This window comes from Mesoplodon bidens (assembly GCF_964165515.1).
Source record: "Mesoplodon bidens genome assembly, chromosome: 19".
NCBI classification, from domain to species: domain Eukaryota; kingdom Metazoa; phylum Chordata; class Mammalia; order Artiodactyla; family Ziphiidae; genus Mesoplodon; species Mesoplodon bidens.
In genome coordinates this window covers 45,516,791-45,541,091 of record NC_138179.1, presented here as the reverse complement: position 1 = coordinate 45,541,091, position 24,301 = coordinate 45,516,791, and the positions used below count along the sequence as shown (strand labels likewise).

At 39.2% G+C, this 24,301-nt stretch overlaps 1 protein-coding gene across 2 annotated transcripts; it reads right to left on the bottom strand.

Moving 5' to 3' along the window:
• Positions 1 to 444: 444 nt before the first annotated feature.
• NOL11 (nucleolar protein 11) lies at positions 445 to 19,401 on the bottom strand. 2 transcript variants are annotated; one of them, XM_081219704.1, is made up of 18 exons: positions 19,232 to 19,401; positions 16,838 to 16,951; positions 16,660 to 16,716; positions 15,367 to 15,515; positions 14,163 to 14,220; positions 13,709 to 13,853; positions 12,151 to 12,339; positions 8,366 to 8,442; positions 7,075 to 7,198; positions 6,497 to 6,585; positions 5,629 to 5,703; positions 4,992 to 5,176; positions 4,696 to 4,821; positions 4,096 to 4,326; positions 3,569 to 3,647; positions 2,955 to 3,047; positions 1,003 to 1,110; positions 445 to 843 (listed from the first exon to the last, which is right to left on the bottom strand). In XM_081219704.1, exons 1-18 carry the CDS (start codon positions 19,370 to 19,372, stop codon positions 727 to 729), a joined length of 2,157 nt encoding a protein of 718 aa, XP_081075830.1. In that variant the 5' UTR covers positions 19,373 to 19,401; the 3' UTR covers positions 445 to 726. The 2 variants fall into 2 exon arrangements, with proteins under 2 accessions (XP_081075830.1, XP_081075831.1); XM_081219705.1 differs by lacking the exon at positions 3,569 to 3,647 and having other exon boundaries at positions 2,955 to 3,006.
• Positions 19,402 to 24,301: the final 4,900 nt, after the last annotated feature.

Below are 24,301 nucleotides of genomic sequence, written 5' to 3'. Positions count from 1 at the left end.
AAAACATCCATTTCTTCTACATAAAGCCTTTCGTTTGTCCTAAACCTGAGTTAAAACAGGAAATTCTATGGTCTATCAACCTATAAAACTATTTTCAGAAGAAACTTTTTTTTTTTTACTATCTAGAAATATATTTCTATAACTGAAATTAGCATCCTAATCACAGAGGTAATCTGAGGGATAATGTTCAAGCCCTGGGTATGTAAGAAGGTAGTGCAAGGAGGTAAAGAACGGGAGACGATGGCAGGAGATAAGCACAGGCTTGTACACGGCCCCTTCCGACCCTGCCTGTGGAAATGCCCTCTTCTGTCCCCCGTGAACACAGATGAGCTGGGACAGCTTCCGACTGTGATAAAACCATGTTTTTCCTAGAATCACTGTTTCTTCAATGGTGGGTTTTTTATTAAAAGAAGAACTATTCAAATGGATGGTAAGAAATTCAACTTGTATCAATACACAAATAAGTTTACTTAAAAACACCTCCGTTACGTATTTTTTAAAGTTTCAGAATCTCTCCCCACCAGTGTCCATAACCTAGAATAGGTTCGCATGAAACCTGCAGTCCGACCTAGGAGAATCAATAAGTGATGGTCTAGGTACTTGCTCAGACATTTCTCTTGTCACCGAAGAGACAGTCACAAACAAAACACATCTCTTGCCTGGTTGAGTAGGAAGAATCCACATAAAAGAGCTTCATAAAACGTCTATGAAGGAGAACTGGTAATATCAGAAGAGTTCCAGCACTTCAATTGAATATAATTCTCTATTAGTCTTTTCTTGATTTAATTTCTGTAGCTCACGAAAACTTACTTCAATCTTGTTGAGCTCAGAGCAAATGCTTATCTAAAGAAAAAAGTTCCAAAATAACTTTTACCATAACTTGTACATATGGATAAATCCTCCATAATTACTTAGGGCTATTCCAAGAAAAATTTTAATAAATTATAATTTTGGTGCTTTTTGGTTACAAACAGAATTCAGTATAATCAAATAATTATATACCTGGGATTTCACAAACTTGTAAAGACTTAACAGTAGCCTTTTTGCTTCTGGTATCATTACCACAACAGTAAAATTAGCATCTAGAAGTAGACATATCCAATCCATAATCTGAAGATAAACAGGAAAAGGAGTTAAGATTTTAAATTTAATTTTAGGTTAATTCATTTTACAAAGTCCATAATAATATCAAACAGTTATAAGAAAAAATAAGCCTTCTTTACAGAAGTCTGAACATTTTAGAGATGAAGGAATTTCTAAGGAATCTAAAAAGCCTCTTTTATGCTTTTATACTGGTCATTTTGCAAGCATAATTGGATCTTTTCCATCAGATTAACCAGTAAAAAGAAAGCCACAGTGATATTTAATCCAAGGGAGAGCTAGCACTTTTTATTTTAAAAAATTCTTGATACCTACTCGCAGCTACAAAAAAAAGAACCCACTCATCTCCTATTCTGAAATACACACTATGACCCAAGAATAAGGTGTCATGTGTTATAGATAAGCTACCAAGAACTAAAATAAACTTATTTCTACACATTTATTTAAGTATCCTACATATTCTACACCTTCAAATGGTGTTGTTAACATGCAAGTATCACTGTGAGGAAAAAGCATTAAGGAAACCAACTATCCATTTTCAGGGAGGGGGGAAAGCTGGTACCTATGTAACTCTCTACACCAGAATAAACTTTATATGTATCAAAGAGTTAAACAAAGAAAAGGAAAAGAAAGGTACTAGGGAAAGACAGGGTGGCTATGTTTACACTCTTAGAGTGGGAAGGGCCTTAAGCATGGGGTACCCAAAAAGAAGCCGTAAAGGAAAAGCTTTTGACAATTTTGACAGCATGAAAATTAAAAACCCATCTATGGCAAAAATTACACTTAAGCAAGTAAAAAAGCGTGATAGGAAAAAAGTATTTGTGATACACTTCATAGAAACAGAATAATTTCTCTTAATACATGAAGAATAATTTATAAGGCAAAATGAAAAAGACAGGAAATGCAATAGAAAAATTGGACAAAGAACCTGATTAGGCAGTACACAAAAAGGAATATAAATTGGCAAGAAATGATGGTCCACCTTTCTTATTATCGAAGAAATGCAAATTAAAATAAAACACTTATTTGTTACCTACTTGACTAGCAGAGAGTAAGGTCTCATATCTTGGTGGCCACAGTACCTCTTGTCACAACCCTTTGGAAAGGTAGCCTGGCATTTTTGAAACTAAAAATGCATGCACCCTTTATCTAGTAATTTCACTAATGGGAATTTACCCAACAGGTGTTTTCTCATAATATCCAAGAATATTTGTATAAAGATGCTCACTGAAAGTTTGTTTACAATAGCAAAAAACTGTAAGCAATTTAAATGCCAATCAATAGGGGACTAACAAATTAAGATTTTCTATAAAATCAAATAGTATGCAGTGGTTAAAAAGAATGTGGCAGATGTATATAGCCTGATTCAGAAAATGTGTAAAATTTAGCAATGAGTGAAAAAAAACAAGCTGCAGAATAGCATGCAGGTGATCTAATTTGCATGAGAAAGATAAGTTAAGGTACAGAAAGCAAATTTCTAGACATAAATGCAACTCTTAGTATTGGTTATCTCTAAGAGGGACTTGGGATTATTAGGTTATTAGGAGGACACTTATTATCACTCTCTCCCAACGAAGCTGAGGAAATTCTTGAAAAGGGTCACAATAAAGAATCAGGAATTTAAGGTGAATTTAAGTTCCTTAGTACAGAATTATGGCTCTAAAAAATCCATCTACCAAATTGAGTGATCCACTACAGTGGTTTGTGTACCTGGTGAGGGAGGAGGGTCGTAGGAACCACGAGACAGGGAGAAATCAGTTCCTGGATTCCAGATTCTGATACGACATATATAAAACCTTTTTTTTTAAACATATTTTTCCCAGCATCAGATCAAAATAAAAAGATTACCTCACCTGGTTCAGGGTTGGAGGGTGTATTCCAGGAAGAGTCATAGTAGCATTTTCACTACACTTTAGATAAAGGAAATACAAATACTGGAGAAATAGCTAGGCGGGGGGGAAAAAAGAACAATCACTTTGATAGAAAAATTTTCTCTATGTAAAGCTAACAAAGAGACTGGAAAGAATTTTAAGAGGCTACTGAATTTAACTGTATATCAAACAAATATGCTAGACATCAGGGGACACAAAAATGAATCAGATGCACTCCCTGCCATCAAAGAAGAGTTCATTTGGTTTGGGAGGGGTGGGTGAGGAGCTTATTTTCTTTGTAAATAATAAGTAGAGAAGAGAGAATCCTTCTCCGGGCAATTCTTTTTAGTTCCTACTCGTTTCTAACTTAGATGGATGAACCCGGCCTTCCGGTTTGGCACCAGGAACACGTCAAGCTCTGCCTCCCCCAGGTCCCTCTAGTCTCCCAGGCACGACTTTTCACCTTGAGGGCTGGGAAACCTCTTACTCAGATGGAAGAACTTTATAACCTTTCGAATGCCCTAGAAGCTGGGTAGAGTTAAGGAGCAACACTTAACCCAGAAATAAAATCCTGTAGGATTCGTAAGAACACTCACAGTGATGTGTTGTGCTGGGATGTCCTTCAAATGAGGCAGAAGAAACGTCTCGCTATATGCTGAATGAAGAATTGCATTTCTACTTGGGAATAAAGGAAAATCTCATTTCAACCAATAAAGGCTTTTCTACTGAAATAATGAGTAATTCCCTTCCCCAATAACATTTTTCTAAATTTATATACAAAAGTTCTACTTTTCTAGAAGAGTGCTATCACTGAACATTCTCCTCGTCACTAGAGATCATCTGGAATACTTCGCTATTATAGATAACTGGTGTTTATTCAGTATACTAATTTTTAGAAGTGATAGAGCTTCTATCTTAGTATAGCTTCTTAAATAAGATTTAAGTAAGTTGTTTGAACACAGCATTGAATGTAATCCATTTTCAAGTAGAACCTGAAAAAAATTGAAAAAAAGAAAAGGAAAAAAACCACCTTAAATTATCTAATTACCCCTTAGTTTTCGCTTGGCATTTGACTACATCCCTGGGAAAGAGACAATACAAGGGAAACTGTTTCAAAGGATACAGTAGCGCTGCTCTTTTCCCTGTAACAGGGCATGAAGTGCTCCCCTCTGTTGCAGCCTGAGGCTTCTCAATCAACTCCTGAGCACAGTTCTCACAGTTATCTTCTTCAGGATTGAAACCATTTTGAAGAATTTCAGTTTGTTCTTCTATTTCTCCATCTTGTACAGCAGCAGTATAGTCAGAAACTGACTCCATATTGATTTCTGTTTCTTGAAGACTGTCATCACCAATGCTATCATATTAATTGAAAGCAGGAAATAATTCTTATCAGTAGCTGAACTTACTGGAAAAGGTTTCATTTTCTGAGACTGCAAAGTTTTAGAAATAAAATAGAACAATAGATTAAAAATGCAGTGAGGGGCTTCCCTGGTGGCGCAGTGGTTGAGAGTCCGCCTGCCGATGCAGGGGACACGGGTTCGCGCCCTGGTCCAGGAAGATCCCACATGCCGCGGAGCGGCTGGGCCCGTGAGCCATGGCTGCTGGGCCTGCGCGTTCGGAGCCTGGGCTCCGCAATGGGAGAGGCCACAACAGGGAGAGGCCCGCGGACCGCAAAAAAAAAAAAAATGCAGTGAAAGTAAAGGACCATCAGCTTCTACCTTACCTCAAGAAAATTTTTAAGCAAGCGCAGGTGACTGACTCAGGGATGTCAGGGAACTGCTGTAGGCAGAGCTGTAGGATCTGCACATCTGTCTTTTCTAAGGCAAACTCCATTAAGCCAGGGCACAAGCTAAGACCAAAAACATGAATTATTTTTATATATTAAGAAACTCTCAATTGCAAATAATTCATAAGGCTTTTTCAGAGTATGAAAATCAGAATTGCAAAAAAACAAGGTCAAAAGAGTTATATGTATAAAGTTTGGTGTACAGAAACATCTACCCGTACAGAAACATTTACCTGTAAGAAAGCACACACGTTTGGATAAGCTGCATCAGACAGTTCCGAGGATAAAATGATGGTTCTGCTTTATATCTTCCCAGAAGTCCTATTACTGCATCCCCAATAATAGTATGAAAGTGAGGGGTCCGCTTAACAGCCAAAAATTTACGTAGTTCTACTTCAATATGTTTTTCTGAATCTTTCTGAAAGGGCAGAAGTAAAGAGTTCAGTGTGGTACATTAATAAATGTCCCTCTGCACTTGAAAGTTCCTAGCATAACATTGTCTTCAATCACTAATAGCATTCATGCATTCCTGTGAAACCGGAGTTGATACTACCATTTACTGGACAAAGACAAAATACAAAGAAGAAAAAAACCCTCAAGGATTTAGAAATCAAAATTTCTAAGAAGCTAAATTACAAACATTCAATGCAAAGGTGAATGAGATATGAGGCCACCACCATCACACTGATCTCACAAAATGCTTAGTGAGAGTCAAATAAGCCAAAGCATCACTCTGACAAGCTCAATATACTATACAAATGTTAGCCATAGCTCTAAAAATGATCACAAGAGGAAGATGGAATAAAAAGTACATAGGATTTCTTCTAACCATGAGTTGATTTTTCGTATTTCTAATATTTTAAAATTTACCTGTATGGCTGCTAAGAGTTGTATGTATGGTGGAACCTCTGGCTGTACACTCACTTCAATTTTCCTTCTCCTTAACTGGAATTCAGTAAATTGATTAGGATCTCAAAACAACACAAAAGATGCAATAGACATTTAGAAGAATATAAAATGTCCCAAAGAGACTGGCACACTTTTGCTCTAATCACAAACTTTTTTTTTTTTTTTAATTTATTTTTGGCTGCATTGGGTCTTCATTGCTGCGCGCGGGGCTTTCTCTAGTTGTGGCGAGTGGGGACTACTCTTCATTGCGGTGCGCAGGCTTCTCATTGCGGTGGCTTCTCTTGTTGCGGAGCACGGGCTCTAGGAATGTGGGCTTCAGTAGTTGTGGCATGCGGGCTCAGTAGTTGTGGCGCAGGGGCTTAGTTGCTCCGTGGCATGTGGGAACCAGACCAGGACTCGAACCCGTGTCCCCTGCATTGGCAGGCGGGGATTCTTAACCACTGCGCCACCAGGGAAGTCCATTCACAAGCTTTTTTAGGGGTTGGTTTTCTTATAGTGAAAAGTGGGTCTATTTCAACTTTTAACTTAATAAGGTTTTAAGTTTTTCATTTTTTAATAAATAAAATATCTATACTCAGGAAGGTATTATTACTAATTGTAAATTGGTCCATTTTTACACCTGCGTCTTACACACGTGCCCATAAAAACTACTAGATGACATGTGTCACTTTCGGATAAGGGCTGTCAGGTTACTGGGTTCAAGCTTCAAATCACCCCATCATTAAGAGCAAGTTGTAAGAGTTGTACAAATATGAATTATTAAAATAATTCAGCCTGTTCTGTTTTTTAACATCTGTAGTAACATTTCTATTTCAACTACCAAACTTACGATTCTCTTTGACTGCTCTGAGTTCTGAGATTCAAGTCCATATCCCTGTGATGTTTCCCAGTTTACAAAATGAGTCATGGCATGAATGTCTAAGAAAACACAAAACACACAATTTCTGGAATTTTTTGACCTATTGGTATTTACCCAGCCAATCAATCAAACAAAGAATAAAACAACAACCACTCAAGCACAATTCAAAAGCAGCTTTAAAGTCCATTTCATTCTACCAATAACCTCAGATGAGTAAGTCATAATATCCTAAAAGGCTATGTGCCCAACAGATGAGGCCACTGGTAAACCAAGGAGGGAAAAAGCATTACTGATTTTGTCTGCAGGACTTTCCCGTTGCCCCTAAAGTCAGAACACTGGCGTTCAAAACGCAGCGTGGCTCTTTAACCTGCAGCAGTATCTGCAATGTGGACTGTTCCCAAGGTAGCTTCCTGGACCAATAAAATCTGAATGAACACTGGTAAATTTCAACATTAAGAACAGGTTATGCAAACCGATAGCTGTGAAAATCTACATATCAAACTAGAAGTTTATAAAATGGTTTTTAGTAATAAAACATAAGTTCCTACCTGGATCTTGACTATGCTTGAGTTTTCCAAGAGCACCTGCTAATGATGACACCTCACACTTGTATGGGATTACAGTTAGAAATTTTCCATGTAGCATAAACAAATTTTCCCCATGATACCAGAGCTACAAAAAAGTTATCAAAAATGTAAGCAATCCTTTTTCTCTTCTAAGATCTGATTCAACAAAGCCATATAACTTATAACAATAACTTGTGGTGGAAGTAATCTTAATATAAAAGAAAAGGATAAGGTGAAGTTAAGCAACTTTCCAGAATAATCTCATATGTTCAATTTATTAATTGAGGTAGGTTTACAAAGCTCTTATTTTTGCCCATGTCTGAATAAAGCGTAATTTAAAGATAATTTCTTTTGACTCATAAAAATTTGATCAACACATATATTTAAAATAAATGAGTTGTTTAAAATAAATATTGTCAGTATTACACATCTATTAACGTGATACTCACAAAGCCTATTGTAACACAGGCAAACTGTTTTGATGTACGAAATGAAAAAAGCAGAATTTAACAGTTTCTATCTCATGATCTCAATTATAAAACTGTAAAACTGAGACAGGTATATGAACAAAAAGCTCAAAGGAACATGGAAATCAAAAGTGAAGTTTGTTAGAGCAGTGGAATTGTGAACGGCTAATTTTGTGAAAATTACTTGTTTAAATATAAATTAGAATTCTATGCTAAGAAACATAGTCTCCTTATCGTCTAATTACAGTGATCAACAACATCCTATATCTTGATTTATTTATATCTTATATTCACTAAACAACCAGTACTTACCGAGTACCTTTGTTAAGCACTGAAGATATGATGGAGAACAAAAAAGACAAGGTCCCTTGCCTCAGAAAGTTTATAGTCTGGTCACCTTAAATTTTAATTCTTTAAGTATTCTTATGTAATTCCATGATAACATTTAACATATAACCTAAAAGACTAATTTATTAGGCAAAGTAACAGCCCTTAGATATAGTTCAAAATACAAAAGTAAAAAGATCAAACCGAAGTGAGATTTAAAAGTTTTGTTAACTAGCTAACTGTTCTCTCCTGATCTACAATTAGCTTATAATTTAGTCTTTTGAAAGTGATAAACATAAGGAAACTATAAAAACAATAACCAAATTAAATATAATCTTGCAGGTAGAAAATATTTCTTAATTTATTTTAATCAAAGCTGACAAAATATTTAGATCCGAAGAGGTCTCTCATCTTACAGTCTATCTGTCAGACACAAAAATAAGTACATTTGAAAAAAACCCCAAAGTGCAAAAACTTACTTGACCGCTGGTCCCTTGTGGTAACTCTTTTGAAGTCTGTAGTGTTTGAAATTTTGTATTCCATATGGAGAGGCATTCTATAAAATAAGACATACAAATTCAGAAGTTGGGACTTCCCTGGTGGTCCAGTGGTTAAGACTCCGCGCTTCCACTGCAGGGGGTGCGGGTCTGATCCCTGGTCGGGGAACTAAAGATCCCGCATGCCTCGTGGTGCAGCCAAAAAATTAAAAAAAAAAAAAAAAAAAGTCCCAAGTTCAGAAGTCAGCCAAATATAAATATATGGTGCTGCGGGGTGAGGAGAAGGGAGGGAGGGCAGAGGGAAGTCATAGTTAAACACATAGGTCTTGCTTTATTAAGAATAAAAATGAGTAATGAAGACAGAAATTCACAGATATGAGATCTCATGACAAGAAGTGGACACATGTGCAGGCAGGGGGCATATGGGAATCTGTGTACCTTCCCCTCGATTTTGCTGTGAACCTTAAACTTCTCTAAAAAAATAAAGCATTTTTTAAAAAAGTTGATTTTCTATTGAAGTACAGTTGTTGCATGATATTACATAAATTATAGTTGTACAATACAGTGATTCACAATTTATAGTTATTATAAAATACTGGCTTATTCCCCATGTTGTACACATATGCTTGTAGCTTATTTTATACATAATAATTTGTACCTCTTACTCCCCTACCCCTATCTTGCCCCTCCTCCCTTCCCTCTCCCCACTGGTAACTACTAGTTTGCCCTCTGTATCTTTGAGTCTGCTTCTTTTGTTTTATTCACTAGTTTGTTGTACTTTTTAGATTCCACATATAAGTGATGTCATACAGTATTTGTCTTTCTCTGACTTATTTCACTTCACATGTCCTCCAAGTTCATCCATGTTGCTGCAATTGCAAAATTTCATTCTTTTTAATGGCTGAGTAGTAGTCCGTTATATATGTACACACACACACACACACACACAAATATATATACACACATACATATATACACACCCACACCACTTCTTTACCCACTCATCTGTTGATGGACACTTAGGATGCTTTCCTTTCTTGGCAATTATAAATAATGCTGCTGTGAACATTGGGGTCCAGGTATCTTTCTGAATTAAGTTTGTTTTTTCAGATATATACCCAGGAGTGAAACTGCTGGGTCATATGGTAGTTCTACTTTTAGTTTTTTGAGAAACCTCCATACTGTTTTCCACAGTGGCTGCACCAATTTACATTCCCACCAACAGAGTACGAGGCTTCCCTTTTCTCAACATCCTCGTCAACACCTATTATTTGTGTTCTTTTAGTTGACAGCCACTCTTGACAGGTGTGAGGTGATATCTCCTTGTGGTTTTGCTTTGCATTCCCCTGATGATTAGCAATGTTGAGCATCTCTTCATGTGTGTGTTGGCCATCTGCATTTCCTCTTTGGAAAAATGTCTATCCAGTTCTTCTGCCCATTTTTCAATTGGGTTGTTTTTTTGACTTTGAGTTGTATGAGCTGTTTATATACGTTGGGTATTAATCCCTTATTAGTCATATCATTTGCAAATATTTTCTCCCATTCAGTAGGTTGTCTGTTTGATTTGTCGATGTTTCTTTTGCTGAGCAAAAGCTTTTAAAATTTAATTAGGCCCCATTTGTTTATTTTTATTTCCTTTGTGTTAGCAGACACATGCAAAAAACTATTGCTGTGATTTATGTTGGAATGTTCTGCCTATATTTTCCTCTTAAAAAAATAAAGTCGGGCTTCCCCGGTGGTGCAGTGGTTGAGAATCCGCCTGCCAATGCAGGGGACACGGGTTTGATCCCTGGTCCGGGAAGACCCCACATGCTGCAGAGCAACTAAGCTCGTGTGCCACAACTACTGAGCCTGTGCTCTAGGGCCTGTGAGCCACAACTACTGAGCCCACGTGCCGCAACTACTGAAGCCCGCGCGCCTAGAGTACGTTCTCCACAATGAGAGAAGCCACTGCAATGAGAAGCCCGCACACTGCAACGAAGAGTAGCCCCCACTCGCCGCAACTAGAGAAAGCCCACGTGCAGCAACGAAGACCCAACACAGCCAAAAATAAATAAATAAATAAATAAAATTTTAAAAAGAAAAAAAAATAAAGTCAATACAGATGCTGCTATGGAAGGCTCTCTATGATATCTCAGGTAAGTGGATAAATTAAGGTGTACAACAGAGGATAACGTATGCTACCATTTGTGTAAAAAGAGGAAGAAAAATAAGCAGTAGTATTTGCATATATTAAAAAAAACTCTGGGGCCTCCCTGGTGGCGCAGTGGTTGAGAGTCCGCCTGCCGATGCAGGGGATACGGGTTCGTGCCCCAGTCTGGGAGGATCCCATGTGCCGCGGAGCGGCTGGGCCCGTGAGCCATGGCCACTGGGCCTGAGCGTCCGGAGCCTGTGCTCCGCAACGGGAGAGGCCACAACAGTGAGAGGCCCGCATACTGAAAAAAAAATAAAAATAAAAATAAAAATAAAAAAATAAAAAAAACTCTGGAAAGAGACATGGGAAACTTTACTGAGGTTAGTGAGTTTTTGGGGGGTTAGAGCAGGAACTAGGGAGGGAGGATGGGGGTTGAGAGAAGAGAAGCACAGCTTGGTAAAGTGGTTAAAAGCCAGGACTTAAGAACGGTAAGATATATGGCATAAGACTCAACCTGCTTGGGTTGAACCCTAGTTCCACTACTTAGTTACCTAACATCTCAGTTTCTCATTTGTAAAATAAGGGTGATAATAACTGGACTTTCTCTCATAGGGTTGTTGGAGGATTAAATGACACAAATAATGAAATAATACAAGTAAAACACCTGGCACAAGACAGTATGCTGTAAGTGGTAGCTCCTACCTTAAAAAGAAGAAACAAAACAAAATACACAAGGATGGCCATATCAAGTTTGTAGTCAATAGGGAGCCTGGCCTGAATAAAGCAGAGAGTTCTTGCTTTGAAATTGGGAGAAGAGACTGGAAAACATGGACAGGGTCTAGACTGTGGCGAGAGTTGAATGATAAACCATAGATTTGGAGTTTTATAGTGTAGGCTGGGAGACCCCAATCTTGCACTGGCCAGGAACAACTGTGTCCTTCGTGGTAGACTACAATTGTGTGTGTGGAGGGGTGTTTGGGGGTGAGGAGGTGAGGTGATGATGAAAGTCCTGCTCTGAAGTCACAGAGACAAAAGGCACACTAGGGCTTCCCTGGTGGCGCAGTGGTTGGGAGTCCGCCTGCCGATGCAGGGGACACGGGTTCGTGCCCTGGTCTGGGAGGATCCCACATGCCGTGGAGCGGCTGGGCCCGTGAGCCATGGCTGCTGGGTCTGCGCATCCGGAGCCTGTGCTCCACAGCGGGAGAGGCCACAGCGGTGAGAGGCCCGCATACCGCAAAAAAAAAAAAAAAAAAAGCCACACTAGTAGTCACCAAATTTCAAGCTGTCCAAGACTAATGAATTTATATTCTGCTAAAATGTCACCAAGGTATGAATTCAATCCTCTACTGCAAGTCTTACCAATGTTTCCAATGCCTACAGGCTGGCACAGGTATTTGCAGTTTTTATTTAAGACACTGGTGACAAGCAAGGTAGTGAGTGATATAGGAAATGTTTTAGAGAAACTGATCAAGGCAAGATGAAGTCAAAGACCTATTCAAGAATTAGGAAGCTACAGTGAAAGAGAGAATGAATTAGGGTGGTAATAAATAAATGAAAAAGAAAGAGGAGACTTAAAAGTACACTTTGATGGAAAAAATCCAAAGGACTTCTTAACTGATTGGATTTTAGTTACCCTTAGAAGCTGATAGTGGTGGTCCCAGGACTGCTACGTGATCTTGATCCAGGATGGTGAGTGCAACACCACTTCGAGCATTGCCAGACACCACGGACTTGAGCAACAGTGATCGAACTACCCTCTGATTTTTTTCTGGGTCACTTGGATGTATTGGTATCAAGGTTTCATATACACATCCATCAGAGCCTGTTGGAAACAAGTATTTATTGTTCATTATTGGATAAATGATAGTTCTATATCTGTTATAGTTAAATGTACTAAGTTGTTAATAAGATTTTACCAATTTGATAGAGAATCCAACCAGAAAAATAAACAAATGTAATAATCACATCACTCTATGCTTTCCCATAAAGAATATACTACAAACCTAAAGTTGATAGAGGAGAAATATTAATAAAAATCTCAGTAAGATATGTCATGATAGCCATGAAATAAAAATTGTAAATATCTGTAATAACTTAAAATATAAGGGGACTGCCAGGAATACAGACAATGCAGTCAGTAAAAGGCTATATCTCTTATTAGAAATTAATTAGCAGTCTGGTCTAAATATTACATTTCTTGTTACTCCAGCACCCTAAAACCTTATTAAATTGCTGGGTTTTGTAGGTCAATTGTATTTTTGGCAAGTTCATGTGGTTCTAGCTATGTTACATGAAGATTTTACGACCCTTTGGTTCAGATTCCCTTACTTCAATGTTCAAAAGCTAAAACATAACTCACAAACTTCTGTGTAACAATTAACATGTCCTATAGGTTAAATTTTAAGAAAACCAGTCCCTCTTAAGCAAAGGTATTAAGTGGATTCCAATGACACTCTAGACATGATAAAGAAGGGAGCCTTTTTCTTAACAGCCACTGCAAACGTTTGCACATTGAAAAACTTCACAAAGATTTTAAACTGTGATAACATGAAAATGTTTCCTAAATACTGCTGTTTCTTCCTCCTTTAACCTTCCCAAAACAACTTAAAAAGAAGCCATAAAGGGCTGAGGGGAGAGAAGACCACAAAGGCATTTTTCCCCCCTAGATGCATAAGACTGGGATTAAACCTCAGAGCATTAGGTAGAGGTAAACTCCAAGGCATTAAAAAAAATCTGTAAAATGGTGGCTAGTAAGAGTCCAAGACTGCTCTGTTAGTGTCCTTTACCCACCTGTCTCTGTCACTGTTCAAAGAATGGCACACTACAGGTTGGAAAAGAGGAATGGGGAGGCCATGCAGTACCAACCTTAGGTATTTCATGGTTCACTAATTACAATATCAAAAAAACTGGACTTATCATAATAAAGAGTGATTTTTCCTTTTTTACTGGTATTATATTATTTATTGCTTATGATAAAGTTTTGAGACATAAAATTTACCTGCAGAGAATTACTGACCTAATGCATGACTAGACATGGCAAAATGCAAAAGTAAAGGCATAAATGCTTGTAAGGAAGCATGGAAAGGAAAATATTACAACAGAAAACTGTGAAAACTGAAGACTCGAACTTAAAACACTATCCTGTAATACCCCTTTATTTATAAACTCTGAAAGCTTAAAAAAATACTTACTTAATGACATCAGAGAGATGAATTTCCGATCCACAGATGTACTAAAACTCTGTGTAACCGATTTTTCTTCTTGTCCAAGTAAAAGTGTGTATTTGCTTAGGATACGTGAGTTAAACTTTTGTACATAAGCAAAGTAATTTCCATGCTGGAAAAAAAGTTATTTTATTTTAAAAATATTCCCATTTTCACCAACTATATTTAAATGTTGAGACCAGTTGTTGCCCCACTGTAATTACTTTAATGAGTGCTTAAAAACCTCTTGCCCAATTAAATTTAAGAAGTTTTTAAAAATATTTAATTCAGGCATAGAAATAATTATAATAGATTTTTCAGTATTTTAAAAATATATAAAAATTTTCTGAAAGAAATACCAAAGTCCAATTTTAGCTTTAAAAATCATACAGATGACTCTGAAATATCAGAAAATGGGCCAGGAATTAAAGATATCACTTACTTTTTCAGTAATAAAAATCAGCACAGGATGCCTAAATACCATAAAAAACTTTGTCCACCTAAAAAAAGAAAAATTATAAAATGCAAAATCACCAGTTGAAACACACCATCAATCTAAATTTAAGAGATTATCTTTTATTAAATATTTTTTAGAGCCAGAGAGGTAGCAGAGAACACTTAATTCAGTGTTTCAAAATATCTACCACAGGGACCTAGAAGGCGTTCCTCTGTCAAATGCATCTCTGGATTAAATGCAAGTTGCTGAGCTTCCCAGAACTTTAAAGACAATAACGTGAACTATAAAGTACCAAGGGCGTGTAAGACAAGATGCGGTGTTCCCCAAACTTAATTGACCCACCTCTCCTTTTTTCAGAGTCATTTTGGGGCCTAGTGTTCTCAGGAAAACATTAGCATCTCACCTGCCTTCTTCAAGTGACAGCGGGAACTGAGGCACAGGGAGGGTGAGGGGCCTGTAACCAAGGCTGCACAGCCATCTTCTGGCAAAGTGGGGATTAGAACCCAGATTCTCTACCTGTATCTTTTTGCGTAAAGATTTCCTCCAAATACAGTTGCTCACACTTTAGAGGCATTCATTGGGTCTAAGATATAACTGGTCACTGTCCACATTGTTGAGTGATTACGTACAAGTCTTTGCTTGGACCTTTAAAGATTTAGTTTACATCAATCAGGTGGGCCTGGAGGGGCAGCAAGTTAACGAAACAGGAAATGGGATGAAAGAATAGGGATTGGATAGATGTAAAACTGTGAGATTTCCTTCTATCATTTGTGCGAGTCATTGCCCAAGTTTTATTCCAGAATCTGGGAAAGAAGAGGTCTCAAAGCACTATCCTGATTCCACTAACAACAAGCTGCACATTTCTTCAGGCGAAAGGGTTCTGACCTTGGCAGTCAGGGCTATATGACAGAAGATTCTGGTCTTGTGGGATTACTCACTTAATTTTCAAATAACTGACTATCCAGTTCTGTTATTAGGACAGGACTCATTTGACCCCAGTTTCCTCAATCACTTATCATGCCAGAGGCTTTTGAGGGATGTGATTTTGGCTACTGTCTTACAGACCGTTTTCAATCAGCTTACTTTTATCATGTTTATAATCAAAATACTTTTGAACAAGGCAAAGAATATTATAAAAAACACAGAGTGCATTTTCTTTTTGGTAAAAATTACAAGTATTAGAACTTACTTAATCACTTCTTCATCAGAGATAACAGTTTCAATTTTCTGCTGGGGCTCTGCAAGCAAGGCCTCTAAACCACGAACGGCACCTTCCTTGAACAGCACCAAGGGTTCTGTCCCCTGTATTGAATGTATCCTATATACCTCAGCGGACAACTAGAACATAAAAACATTTAAATTTTTATTCTAAAGGAACTGCCACCTAATAGAATCAGGACATTTATAGAAGGCTTATCTTTAAGGGACTGATTTGCTTTCATTTTTATTCAATTTTGTTTCATAATTATATATGGTTCCAAAGTTAAATCTAACATAAAATACATTCAGAAGTCTAACTTTTGATCCTATTCTCTATCCTCTCCCCTGCTCACCCCCATAAGTAATCACTTTTATTCATTTTTGGTTTATCTTTCCACTGTAAATACTGGAGGTTAGGCTATAACCTGGGTCTCTCAAAACTGGAGGTGAGGAGAGGTACAAACAAAGGCACTAATGCAGAGTTATCAGTGGTTCTGGTACTAGAAAAAGAAAGATGCCATATATAAATACATGGGCCACACACACATATATATGTTTGTGTGTGTGTGTGTATGTGTGTATGTATGTATGTATGTATATATAGCCTGCAAGCCCAGGAAAAGAAGTTAACACCATATGTAGGATTAAAAAAACAACAAAAAAAAAACCCATTGCGTAAAATTCAGGATCGTGTTACTTCAGGGTAAACAAAATGACTGGAGCCAGGCAGCAGCACAGGTAGCTGGCTAGAGGTTTCAAGGGTACGGGTGACAACTGCGGTTGTATGTGTTGTATGTGAATCAGCTCTGTTGTGGCTCACGAGCCTAGTTGCTCCGCGGCATGTGGGATCCTCCCAGACCGGGGCACGAACCCGAGTCCCCTGCATCGGCAGGCGGACTCTCAACCACTGCGCCACCAGGGAAGCCCTGTTCTACCTATTTTAAGAAAGGGAACAATGAAGTTCATTTGCTCTTGCAAGGGACACACCACAAACATTTAAACTCATGGAAATAACTATAAATGTATCATTCATGAATTATTTAAATCCTTAAATAATCCTCAACCTTATATGAAAATAACATATCATGTAACATTTTCTAACATATTAACTCATAAATTGAGACATTTTACCAAGATACACTGTAGGATAGCTAGAATGAAAAACTGGTTATAACCTTTATGTCATGTTCACAGACACTTTAAGATAAATAACTGCTACATTACAAATTATTCCGTCTCACCTATAAACTAAATAAATATGTTGGAAAATCCAAAGACTTACTGTTGCTTTAAATACTTTATCCAGGTTTACGTCTTCATTATTCCATATTCTCAAGACCTGAAATAAAAACATACAAGTTAAAAAAGCATTCCAATTTCTATTTACATACAACATGAATAGTTAATAAATCAAAATTTGATTTGTTTTGTATATATTATATTAAAGTTTTAGAACTCACCTTATTATCATGTACAACAATATACTCTCCAGTCTGAAAGTTGCACACAGCTGGACATGTTATAATTTGACCTTGTTTCACTGACCAGCTCCCCAAGGGTTTCTGATCAGAAACCTAATGAAATGAACATACAATATTCAAAAAGTCAGTTTCAGACATTAAAGCAATTAAATTTACATTTGAAAGAAATCATTAAAATGATAGCATTTAACAAATCTCCTAAATTAAAAAAATAGCTAGTCACAAAAAGACAAACACTATGTGGATTCCACTTAAGACAGAAAGTAGAATGGTGGTTGCCTGGGGTTGGGGAATTTGGGAGTTATTATTTAATGAGTACAGAGTTTCAGTTTTGCCAGATGAAAAGAGTTCTGGAGATGGATGGTGGTGATGACTGCACAACAATGTGAATATATGTACTTAATACCCTGAACTGTACACTTGTAGTCATTAAGACAGTATATTTTGTTATGTGTACTTTACTACAATTAAAAAAAAAACTTTAAAAGAGTAGTTAAAATGAAAATATAAATTCCTAAAATGAAAAAAAGTAAATTAATATCGGCACTTTGATAATGAACAATATTAGTATATTTAAAAAATTGATGCAGTTGTACCCTTGAACAGGGGCATGAGAAATAGAGTAAGGATAGATGGAATCATGCCAATTCTAATCAGCCACTCTATTCCTATGCAAGAACTGCAAAAAGTCCACTTGACAGCCAGGTAAAAACCAATGGTGTCTTCAGAAGCAACAAAACAAGCAAACAGTATAGTGTACTGTTGGCAACCTGTTCCCCAAACTTCAAAGCAGACAGTTAGCTTTTTTTTTTTTTAAATTGAAGTATAGCTGCTGCACAATATTATAAGTTACAGGTGTACCATCTAGTAATTCAGTTTTAAAAGTTATACTCAAAAAAAAGTTATATTCCACTTATAGTTATTATAAAATATTGGGTATATTCTCCCTGTTGTACCATATATCCTTGTAGCTTATTTTATACATAACTGTTTATACCTCTTACTCCCCTCTCCCTATTTTGCCCCTCCCCCCTTCCCTGTCACCACTGGTAACCACTAGTTTGTTCTCTATATCTGTGAGTCTGCTTCTTTTTTGTTATAATCACTAGTTTGTTGCAGTTTTTAGATTCCACACATAAGTGCTGTCACAGTGTTTGTCTTTCTCTGACTCACTTCACTTAGCATAATGCCCTCCATGTTGCTGCAAACGGCAAAATTTCATTATTTTTTTAATGGCTGAGTAGTATTCCATTGTATAGATATACACCACTTCTTTGTCCATTCATCTATTGATGGACGCTTAGGCTGCTTCCATACCTTGGAATGGAAGATAATAAATAATAATAACTAATGCTGCTATGAACACTGGGTGCATGTATCTTTGCGAATCAGTGTTTTTGTTTTGGGGGGTTTTTTTTGGATATATACCCAGGAGTGAAACTGCTGGGTCATATGGTTGTTCTATTTTTAGTTTTTTGAGAAATCACCATACTTTCTTCCATAGTGACTGCACCACTTTACATTCCCACCAACAGGGTACAAGGCTTCTCCTTTCTCCATGTCCTCACCAACATTTGTTTTTTGTGTTCTTTTTGATGACAGCCATTCTGACAGGTGTGAGGTGATGGCTCATTGTGGTTTTGGTTTTCATTTCCCTGATGGTTACCGATGTTGAGGTACCCAACTTCTTAAAGACACAGAAAACTGTTCAGCAGCTCACATAAAAAGAATTACTTTCTATGGAACCACTAAAAGCAAAGTTTAGAAAATGTGCTAAAGCAGTCCTTAGGCTAAATGGGGGAGGGGTGTGTACACTTCAAGGGACGCAAATCCAGGATTCACAGGGTGAACCATAGCTAGAAACAGGTCACTCGGAATTAAGATGCCTACTAAGCTGCCAAGAGAGCAAAAAGCCAAAATAAAACACCGACAAAACTTTCCCCCCTAATGAGTGGGTAAGAAGCGTACGGACACAAGGCTAAAGCACTGTTCTGGCAGTGACATCTTCTCCCACCCAACCAATCTCCGTTCAACCCTTCTGCGGGCAGCTGGGGCGACAGAGACCCCAGAAGGGGATCTTAGCAAGGATACCTCCGGGAGATACGAAGCGACTGCACAGGTTTCCTTTCCTTTCCGAATCTAGCCCACGTGCACTTAGACGCTCTGCCGCCTGCAACTCGGAAATAGGCCTCTCCGGGAAAACAACCGAGTCAGATTCTAGACCTCATTCAGCGTCCCAAAAAGGCCACAACGGCTCTCCGCTAAGCCCGCTGAAAGATATCTTTCCAAAGCTGTGAGAAACCTGAGGTTCCGGCTCCGAACTCAGAAAGGGGCGAGACAGCAGCGGGGGCGCTCCGATCCTATCGCTCTCACCTTATAGAGGATGACGGTCCTGCCGCTGTCCGTCACTAGAAACTGGTCTGTTTTGTCGCTCTGCTCCACTCCAAGGGGGCCGTCAGGTCCGGAACCCAGCGGTACCGCAGTCAAAGTGAACCCTTCCTCCAAGGCTGCCATTTTGGTCCAACTTACGGAAGGCCGCGCGTCCGTCCCGGCAGGCTTCGCGCTTTCTCTCGTGAGAACTGGATTAGTTCTCGCCGACTGGATTAGTCACTCGCTAACTGAGATACCTGCTCCCTGAGCCTGCGACCTCTGGCGGGTGGAGATCGCTAGCGGCGCTGCGGACGCCGTCGGGTAGGCGGGGCCTGGACTTTGCGTCTAGACTCCGCCTCCCAGGCCACACCACCGAGTCCAGGTGTACTGCTCTAGACAGGGAAGAATGGGCGGGCGGGGGAGATCTTACCTGTTAGGTACTGCATCCGCTGCCCCTTATTCAGCTACGGACTTGAGAGGCTGAAGGATGAGCGTGGCAAGTGGCCGACTATAAATAAACTAGATTTTTTTAGTTGAAGCGAACTCTCTAGGAATTACTAACACGGCTTCAAAGAACAGTGTCCCAAAGGAAAAATATTTCTCTCTTCAGATTAACTCTTCATAACGTGCTGTACCTAACTGAAATGCCTAATACCCCCTGCTTCTCAGAACCCGCCACAAAGGTCTAGTCTCTGCGGCCTTTTGGGCCTCTCAGGTTGTCTGTCCCCCATAGCTCTCTGAGCACCCGCGGGGAAATCTCTCCAGCTTACAGGAAATTCAGACTTGTCTGATGAAGCAGGTGACGTTCAAGATCCCTCTGGGCAATTTTTGACAAGACCATTTTTGGGAGAGATTTTTAAGATAAACATGACTGATTCAATCAATAATATAAAAACTCAAAAGAGATAAATTATGCATGTTCTTAGGGCGAAACCATGTAAATAGGCAATTATTAACAGATATGTACTATGTGCTGCATCACAAAGCAAAATGCCTCCACCTCAGTTTAGATTAAGCATCCACACGGATCACCTTGTGTGTGTTTGCTCGTGGCCACAGCATTATAACACAGGAGATAGGAGATTATGCAGCTATTATGAAAGAATCAAATACCTACAGTAAATTCTTTTTTTTTTTTTTTTGGCCTCACCATGCAGTATGTGGGATCTTAATTCCCCGAACAGGGATGGAACCTGTGCCCTCTGCAGTGGAGGCGTGGAGTCCTAAACACTGGACCGCCAGGGAATTCCCTACTGTAGGTCTTTTTTTTTTTTTAATTTTATTTTTGGCTGCGTTGGGTCTTTGTTGCTGTGCGCGGGCTTTTCTCTAGTCGCGGCGAGCGGGGGCTACTCATCGTTGCGGTTTGCGGTCTTCTCATTGCGGTGGCTTCTCTTGTTGCAGAGCGTGGGCTCTAGGCACACGGGCTTCAGTAGTTCTGGCTCACAGCCTCTAGAGCGCAGGCTCAGTAGTTGTGGTGCATGGGCTTAGTTGTTCCGTGGCATGTGGGATCTTCCTGGACCAGGGCTCGAACCCGTGTCCCCTGCATTGGCAGGCCGATTCTTAACCACTACGCCACCAGGTAAGCCCTAGTAGGTCTTTTGTTTTTTCAAAGTGCCTAAGGAGGTTGACTTTGAATTTGTGGCCCCTTTGTTATTTGGAAAAGAAATACAGTGAGATTCAGCCTAGACATCCTGGCCTCTGTGAAACCTTTCTTTTTCTCTCAGCACAGTCTCTCTACTGAACCGTGTTTTGCACCTACTGCCCATGTTTGAGATGCTGGGCTAGACACCTCCTCCTCCAGGAAGTCTTCCCTGACTGAGACTGGATTAAATGTCTGATTCAGGGCACCCGTGTTATTGGTACATCCAGTACTGGAATAGCCCAGTTACTCATGTATTTCCCCCATTATGTTTATTTCTTTGAAGGGACTCTGGATTTATCACTAGTATCTGGCATAGTGCCTGTCCCATTAATATTTGGGGGACTAATGAATAAAGAGTGAAAGTTCATTCATAATTCTGTACATGTGCTTTCCCTCTTCTTCAGCTTGAAGACTTTAAAACAGGGGTTCTCAAACTTTGTGATTTCAGGATTCCTTTACACTCTTAAAAATTATTGAGGACTGCAAAAAGCTTCTGTTTTTATGAGGTATATCTATTGATATTAACTGTATTAGAAATTAAAAGTGGAGAGTTGAGAAATATGTATTTATTCATTTGAAAATAATAAATGTAAACACGTTAACATAAATAATAGGACTTCCCTGGTGGTGCAGTAGTTAAGAATCCGCCTGGGGACACAGGTTCAAGCCCTGGTCCAGGAAGATCCCACATGCCGTGGAGCAACTAAGCCCATGTGCCATAATTACTGAGCCTGAGCTCTAGAGCCCGTGGTCCGCAACAAGAGAAGCCACTGCAATGACAAGCCCACACACCGCAACAAAGACCGAACACAGTCAAAAAATAAATAAATAACTTTATATAAGCATAAATAACATTTTTATAAAAAATAATTTGAGAAACAATTTAGTGAGAAGAGTGGCATTGTTTTACATTTTTGCAAATCTCTTTAATGTCTGGCTTAATAAAAGGTAACCAGATTCTCATATCTGCTTCTGGACTCAGTCCATTGTGGTATCACATGTCATACCATACCAAAAGAGCTCCGTAGTACTCCCCAAAAGGAAAATAACATCTGAAGAGTTTGTCTTCATGGACTCTCTGAAAGGACCTCAGGACTCCCAAGGGTTGTACCCAGACTTGCGCTTGAAGAGCAAGTATAAGGATCAAGTTTACCTGCCTGGGAAGGGCGAGATCAAAGTTCCTGGTTCCAGAAAAGAGAGATGGAGCAAGCTTTCCTGAGTTCTGGAGTCTGGGCTAGGTGTAAAGACCCTGAGGGAGTCAAAATAGGAAGCAAACGTGGGAGGGCTTTCACCTTGGAAATGAAAACTAAGCCCAACCTTCCTGGTACCCAAGAGACCTTAGGGCAAGGAAAAGAACAGCTGCTCTAGGAAGGCTACTGAACTTCTTACAGACGCTAAGAATTGGAACAACTCTGACTCTTATTTTTAGCCCTAGAAAAGATTATGCGACTGGAGATAGATCTTTAAATTTTCTTTGTTTCTTTCTCTTTTTGGATCAGTGTTATCAACTAAATTGTGTCCATCCTCCCACCCCACCCCCCAACTCAATTTATCTGTTTCCTTTTTATCACAGTTTTAAACTATTTTATCTATTTGTTTGCTCATTACCTAGGCTCCCCCACTGTATCATAAGCTTCTTGAGGGTAGCCGGTCCCTATCTGTCCTACTTGCCTATGCATCCTCATTTCCAAGCACTTCGTAGGCACTCAGTAAGAAATGTGCCATTTGATTGAACGAGTCACTTTACATCTTTGTATTCATGGCACCAGCAGTTGTATCTGATCCATATAAAGAGTTGAATACATGCTTGTTGGATAAATCACCCTTATATGGCAAGCCATTGCAATAAATGGGAAGCTCACTTGACCCATTAGGATAAAGTAAGACTTAACAGATTGAGAAACCCAGAACTGCACTGGCATGTTTGTCCGTAAATTTGAGTCTAAGAAGATCGCAGCCCTTTTTGGAAGGACACCAGCTGTAATGAGGGCACTAGGAGTCTTCTGCAACCTAGCCTAAGATAAGAATGGGTCAAAATGTTCCACTTCCAAGATGAATCAATCAAGGTCAATGAGCAAGAGCAAGGCCTGGCTATCCATCACTGGTTAGAGACGTTTAAGGGCTGGTCTTCAAAGGCAGCTGTGACCCTGTACATTTTAATGTGAGCTGTGGATGTTCATTCTATCTGGATGGTTTGTCATGTTTATGCTGCTTGGCTGCCTAGCTATGAAGGCTGGGGGAAGATACTGCCTCTCACATTCAATTCCTAGAATAGAATCAGGTGATAAATATACAATGAATAAATCTAATTATATAGTAGGGATGCCTGCCCATATTCAAAAGGGAGAATGTTACCCATTATAGATTTTTCATGGAAGGTTGCCAGTTGATGACTTGTGCATTGCTTGAATGGGATATAGTAAATTCTTTGCCAAAGGAACATTTCTAGAAGCACCATTCTGAGAACAAGATGGATGGTAGATATATATATTCTACCAAATCTCCACATTATATGGAAGTTTTTTTTTTTTTTTTTGCGGTAGGTGGGCCTCTCATTGTTGTGATCTCTCCCATTGCGGAGCACAGGCTCCGGACGCACAGGCTCAGCGGCCACGGCTCACGGGCCCAGCTGCTCTGCGGCGTGTGTGAACTTCCCGGACTGGGGCACGAACCCGTGTCCCCTGCATTGGCAGGCGGACTCTCAACCACTGTGCCACCAGGGAAGCCCTATATGGAAGTTTTAATGGTGCTTAAATAAAGGTTTAAGTTACTCTGAGATATGTTTTCCAGGTTTAGAATCTCAAAATGCCTTTGAGGCCACAGAAATGAACTGGACAATATTACTGGCACTCAGGCAGACACCTCTGAAGATGTTTCCCACAGCAAATATCAGAGATAAAGGAAGAATCTAAGCTCTTTTTTCATAATCTGTATACATTTCAGTCTAATGCTAGTGCCCTCCCAGTGAATGCCAAAACCCAATAGCTGTGTTTGGAATTTGAGGTCAAGCAAGCATTTGTGGTTTAATTGCAATAGGATAGGGAAATGGGAGAAAAGACCTGGGTTGAGGGGTTTTAGATGGGTGGGCAGAGTCAAATGCTCACAAAACCCAACAATGTTCAGGAAGAGTTTGGGCTGGGCCACTTGTCATCACCAGGGGTCCAAGTTGAAGTCAGGGGAGCCCTGAACAGTGACCAGAACTCTGTAAAAGGGAGTGCTGGCAGGTGAATGAATAAACACCCTGAGAAAGGTCTGGTCACCGGAAGTAGTTTCCAGTCACTGGACTGAGGATCAGGGTGAAGCAAGAGCAGGACAGGGCTTCAGATCTGGTTGGAAACCCCTGAAACTCCTCCCTTGTCTCCCAGATCCAAACTGTACCAATGCACTTGTTCATTTCCCAAATACTGATGAGTGCCTAGGAGCTGTGAATT

Excerpts from the sequence above, each read along its gene's own strand:
- NOL11 (XM_081219704.1), bottom strand. The coding sequence starts at position 19,372 with ATGGCAGCCTTGGAGGAAGGGTTCACTTTGACTGCGGTACCGCTGGGT. Across the intron at positions 12,340-13,708 it reads CATCTCTCTGATGTCATTAA|GCTCTGATGGATGTGTATAT; the intron begins GTAAGTATTTTT and ends TGTTTCCAACAG. Across the intron at positions 3,648-4,095 it reads GGGAAAAGAGCAGCGCTACT|AAATGCAATTCTTCATTCAG; the intron begins GTATCCTTTGAA and ends ATTCCCAAGTAG.